The sequence below is a fragment of the Arabidopsis lyrata genome (assembly GCF_000004255.2).
Source record: "Arabidopsis lyrata subsp. lyrata unplaced genomic scaffold ARALYscaffold_203, whole genome shotgun sequence".
NCBI lineage: Eukaryota > Viridiplantae > Streptophyta > Magnoliopsida > Brassicales > Brassicaceae > Arabidopsis > Arabidopsis lyrata.
The window spans coordinates 3,484-9,762 of NW_003302412.1; the positions used below are offsets into that span (position 1 = coordinate 3,484).

General features: G+C 31.3%; 1 protein-coding gene across 1 annotated transcript; it reads left to right on the forward strand.

Annotated features, from left to right (window-relative positions):
• The first annotated feature begins 114 nt into the window (after positions 1-114).
• LOC110226096 (probable E3 ubiquitin-protein ligase ARI13) lies at positions 115-1,301 on the forward strand. The gene is made up of 2 exons (XM_021016696.1): positions 115-190; positions 284-1,301. The coding sequence occupies exon 2, from the start codon at positions 290-292 to the stop codon at positions 1,097-1,099; it is 810 nt and encodes a 269-aa protein (XP_020872355.1). The 5' UTR covers positions 115-190; positions 284-289; the 3' UTR covers positions 1,100-1,301.
• Positions 1,302-6,279: the final 4,978 nt, after the last annotated feature.

Genomic DNA, 6,279 nt, shown 5'->3' on the forward strand with positions numbered 1-6,279 from the left:
AATCACCATTTTGTGGTAAGATTAAGATCCAATGGGACAATATTCGTAATTGAAAAACTGGATTATCAAACTATAAATAGAGCACAAACAGAATAAGTTTGTATCTCGATCTAGCCCAATAGAAGGAGAAGGGAGAATCTCTCTTCACCTTCGATTCAATCTTTTTGTTTGAGGCTCAAGCTACTAGCTAGTAAAAGCCTTAACCCTATTCTTTACAAGTTTATCTTTCGCTCTTTGGTAATTTTTCGATTTATCTTTATGATTAGTTTTTGTCTTTGTCAAGAAAACAATGGAGAACGATCAACAAGGACCCTGCTTGAGAGATGAGGATAAGGAAAAGATGGAGCAAGTGATCAAGAACATGTTAATCTTGTGCGCAGATAAATCCACTGCGATCCACCTCCTCATGCAGTTCGGATGGAAACCGCGTCTTGTTGCAGTGCAGCTCGGTGGAAGAAGGGAAGAGTTATTGGCGGAATCAGGTTTGAAACCTGTTGTGATTGATTCGACTATAGATTTATCTATATCATCTTGTGGTATTTGCTCTACGACTGAAGATGAATATATTGATGAGTATTATGATGATAACAATGATGATGGTGGTGATGGTGATGGTGATGGTGATGGTGATGGTGATGGTGATGGTGATGCGGATGAGGATGAGGATGAGGATGAGGATGAGGATGAGGATGATGATGATGATGAGGAGGATGAGGATGAGGATGAGGATGAGGATGAGGATGAGGATGATGAGGATGAGGATGAGGATGATGATGATGATGATGACGACGATGATGACGACGATGATGACGACGATGATGAAGAGTATGATGAAGAAGAAGATCGTCATCATTTCATCTCCACACCATATTGTTCTCACAAGTTCTGCAAAACTTGCTGGAGAGAGTATCTTAAGAAAAATTTCTACTCTCTGGAGGAAAACCTCACCGTGATCTCATGTCCTGATCAAGATTGTGGAGCTTCTGTTGGACCAAAAACGATTGACAGACTAGGAGTACGTGATCAAGAGATGTACGGGAACTATATTCTGAGATCTTACCTTGAGAGCAAGCAGCTCCCTGCACCGGATTCCAACTAGGCCATTGACCAAATTTGAGTTTACTCAAAAAGGAAAAGTTCTTCTTTTATGAAATGCATTGTTATTCCATTTTATGTTTTTTTTTAATAATCGAGGATTTCGAGCTGATCACTGATCAGTGTAATCGAATCTTCAAAACTTTGTATATGAAACATCATGTTCTTGCCATTATATAAAAACATTTAATTACAGTCAAATTCCATGAATGAAATCTTATAATTAAAACTCGAAATCTTTTCTCTTAGTACCCTGATAAGTTTTAGCCATACTTGAAGATTATAAAAATAATCTTCAAGTATACAAAAACTATTTCGCACCATATATCTATCTCGTGCCATATATTTATTTTGTGCCGAAAATAAAATTTCACCCCCAAAATTGTGACTGGAATTGTAGAAGGAAGACTCGAAATTTGATTTTCTAATACGATGATAAGTTTTAACCATTAAAACACCATAATTGATTCCTTTTTACATAGTATAAATTTAGATTACTAAATAAAATTTAAAAATATATAAAAGTTTCACATTTCTAACCACATATCTATTTCGCGCCATATATCTATTTTATACCAATTATTAAATTCCGTCCCAAAAATCATGATTGATCTTAGAAGTAAGACTCGAAATATGGGTCTTCTAAAACAAAATATCAATTAATAATTAAATAATTATTTATCACTAAAGATGTATATTCGACACAAAATTAATTTTTTTTATATCCTTAATTATTTAGTAACATTAAATTTATACGATGTTACATTAATCAATTATGGTGTTTTAGACTATTAAATGATATAATTTGTTTTAATTATGTAACAACCTTAAATTAGGACTTTTTCAATTCAAAATGTTGTTCTTAGATATCTATATATAACAATATTTGAGAAGTGTTTTTGCTGACGTGTCGGACTCTCGGCTCTTGTTGAGTCCTTGATTTTACGTAATTACTTAATTACCCTTAATGAAATCTAATTAATTTTGGAAAAATTAAATTGAATTTCGGAATCTATATATAACAATATTTGAGAAGTGTTTTTGCTGACGTGTCGGACTCTCGGCTCTTGTTGAGTCCTTGATTTTACGTAATTACTTAATTACCCTTAATGAAATCTAATTAATTTTGGAAAAATTAAATTGAATTTCGGAATTAACCAGGAAAAAATAATTTTGGAAACAATAAACATGATAATTAACCAAAAAAAAAAAGGAACAACGAAGTACCAGTTAGGAAGCTTTAATCGAATTCATCGTGTTCTTCGTCGTGTGAATATAATTCTTCTAAACGAAGGCAAAACTTGAAATCCTAACATAAACCATATATTCATAGCAATAACAGAGATCTAATAATTTAGTGATAGAATTTCACATGTTGATCTGTCGAAGCAGAATAGTCAAGCGTCTCATAGTATCTTGCCCATGTTATGTCTTTAAGACGTCAATACTATCTTGCACCCTATAATTCTAACCAATGAAAAGAACAAATATTTATTACCTTGAATACAGAGTTGACGAAGAAACCTTGGATAAAAACTCGACGAAGAAACTTGTAAGTGTTAATGTATGATGAAGCTTCCATGAACGTGAATTCGTGATCATAATGAAGAAACGTGTGAATGGAGACGGTTGATGGGTTTGTTTTTTTTTTTTTTCTTTTTTACCTTTTGTGTAAACAGATCCGTTTCATAATTTATCGGAAAAGGAATTATACCAAAAAAAAAATCGGAAAAGGAAAATATTTATTATAATATTGATATATTTAAGATGATAATGTCAAATATCCGAAAATTATTAATCGGAGCATTAATATAAACATAAAAAATTACTATTCTAACCTTACTCAAATTAATAAGATTTAGATATCCGAAATTAATCATCAACGGCTATTAATTGTTAAACTAATTAAAATAAAGATCAAACGTACCGGAATAGATGAAATTTTTTGGTATGATCGTCGTGTTCGTCGTCGTTTCAATCTAAATATTTGAAAAAAAAAACAAACAAAAAAAATAATATGTAGATCAATGAAAGAGAACCCACCAATTTAGAAACGGTTATCACGCCATCGTATTGTTCGTCGGATGATTATAAGTCTCTAATCCGGAGATTGACTTGAACCCTAACAAAAACATATATTCATAGCATAAAATCGTAAATAGAAGGTAGAAGACCACCTATTAATCGGTTGTAACCTTGTGCAAACTCGATTTAATTTTGACGAATGAAATGTTGGTGTGGTGTCAAAACTTTCTTGGGGAGACTCGAAGATAAGAGAGCTGAAGTCAGAGATAGGCAGAGAGGTTTACGTGTGAATTAAGGTATGGAGTGCTAACGTGAACATGAACGTGAACGGCGGTGATTTTTGCACATAATAGCAATTAGATCGAGTTTTGGAAAAAAATATGGCTCATCGTGACATGACGCATATGGATACCATGCATGTCTATCTATTGTAAATCAAAAATTATATTATTGTTCCGCCTTATTTTTGAAACAGAAAGGAATTTTCCCTTAAATTTTAATATATTTTATAAGATAGTATCAGATATAGTAGTAAATCTAAAATAGTTGTTATTATTCTATATTTTTACGGAAAAAAGTAAATATTATTTTAAATAAACATGGATAACAATGAATAAATGTCAGTTTTACAAATATTTATTATTATGATAGTGATTTGCTTATTAAAATATGTAAATTTTCTTTTCTTTTTTTGTATTTATCGTCAAAAAATTTAGAAACCCTAAATCATGCACAGCCTCCTATTCAATATAAATACCTTGCTCATGGTATTCAATTTCAGATCATAACTAACCCTTGTTTTTTTTGTTCTTTTTTTTCAAACTTTTTTTTGCTTCTACCTAATTTTAATTTTTCTTTTTATTGTAGGGTGGATGTATGGAGGGGACGATGTGAACTGGTGTATGGAAAATTTGGACCTAATTCAATGAATAAACAGGTGATCTTATAGTTTATATGTACAAATTTGATTTTTTTTTTTTTTTTTGTATTTATGCTTTCACTATTTTCACCACTAATCAATTTTTATAATCAAAAAGTTTGGTTTCAACTTTTGAGAAGGTAATCATCGATGGTTTGGTATGTTTCTTTTTGTTGTAAAAAGATGAGGTACGTCCCGATTTTGTTGAGGTACATGTTCTTATTATTTTCAAATATGTCTTTTTCAGAAGAAACACTCAACTTTTGATAATACAGTTGCCACAAAGTCAGAAAGATGACTTATTTCAGGGATGAATCTTCAGAGAAGGCTAATTTTTGTCGTTAATACAATTTAAGTATTCCTCTCTTTAGATTCGGGATAATAAACTTGGCTGTTAAATTCAGGAATTACTCTTCGTTGCCAATCTCTCTCCCCAAACTAAAATATTACATATATGGAAGTAGTAACTTAAAGTTTTTGGTATCGAGGTCATTCTAAGGTACTGAGATTCGGACTTTGGTATGTATAGGATTCGTTTTCCATGCACTAAGATTTAATTATTGTTTAATTTATTGGTTTTTAGGTTTCTTTCCATGCTCTGATGCATTTTCGGGTGTGCCAATGGAAGCTTGCATCACTCTTTACTCCAAGCGTAAGTATGCTCTGCATTAGCTTCTTCTGTTCCATTGGTTATTATGGGTTTTGACTTTTGAGAAATATACAACAATTTAAAACCAGGTTTTGTTGTTGATTGGTTCGGTTTGTATACCATATTTTGCTAAATACATATGACCATAAATAAGACCAAAGGAGCTGGGTTAGCTCCTTTGCCAGCTAGGTTGACTTCGTCTCCTCCCCGTCTTGCGGATTTCCGTTATTCAACGGGTATATTTGAGAAGTATACGGTACTAAAACCACAACCATTGATCTTAGCTTGATCGGTTCTTCCCTAGGATTTATACATAAAAGTAAATTGTTTTGTTTAATAATTTTCCATTGCATGAACTTTCGAGACAACAAGTGGACAGGAGTGTAATGTCATCAAAAGTCAAATCAAACACTGTGAGGAACATAATAGACAACGTTGGCTTCTTTCGCAGCTGCTCAACGTTGTCTCTCCCGATGGTCCCAACACTCTCTTCTTCTTTTTTTGTCAACATTCAAACGTTGTTTAAAATAACTAAAAATGTTTAACCTTAATCATCTTTCTAGATCTTTAAATGCCTAAAACTTCAACTTAATCAGTCAGCAATCCGTCACGTTAATGATTTTGAAAGGAAGACTTTTGTTTTGTTTCGGTTAGTTTTGTTTGTTTAGTATTTTAATCACAAGATAACTCTAATTTCCCATTAGAGTTGTGTTAATTGTGTTGATTATGATTTGGCGTTCCAATTCTGATATTATTTTTATGTTGTAAATCTTAAACTGTTACGTTATTGTTCTATCTTCCTATGTGAGAAAAAAGTAAAATGTTTTAAAATTTTGACATGGATAATAATATAATTGTAAATCTATAATAATTATATTATCATTTTATTTATATTTTTCAAAAAGAAATATATTTATCTTAATAGATTTAATAAGATAATGTGAAATATAGTTATAAATCTAAAAGAGTTATGTTATTATTCCATCATTTTATGAGAAAAAATCAGATATTCTCTTAAACTTTTAAATTAACGTGGATAATAATAAATAAATGATAATTTTACTAATATGATAATGATTCGGTTTTAATCTTACCAAAAAAACAAATAATGATTCTGTTTTAAAAATATATAAATTTTCTTTGTTTAGTTGTAGATATTGTCATATAAGAAATTCTTAGATCCTCCACTGCCTTAATTTTATGTAAATACCTTGCTTGATATTTAATTTTGATTTGATATCATAACTAATCCTTGCTTTTTTTTCGGCATTAACCATTGAATTTTTTATACTGCCATTTAATTCTTGCATAAAAAATATTAATTAATAGTAGTGTTTATTATGAATGCAGGTTTGTTTTCCATAAAAACTAGATTGGATTTATGGAAGCACGTCATTGTTTCCAGTGTGAGGACCCAAATGTTGTATCACTGCTGTTGTGGCTCTTTAGTACTTTCGTGTCTGTTTATGGCTTTGCTTCGGTTGTATGGTTAGTCATCAATCATTGTCTTCTCATTGTTTGATACGTCTGGGGATCGTCTAGAGTCACCTGCAGCAGACAGCGTGAGCTGCTCTCGTGGGGTTAATTTGAG

What these genes read in the sequence shown, in the direction of transcription:
- LOC110226096 (XM_021016696.1), top strand. Translation starts at nt 290, where the DNA reads ATGGAGAACGATCAACAAGGACCCTGCTTGAGAGATGAGGATAAGGAA.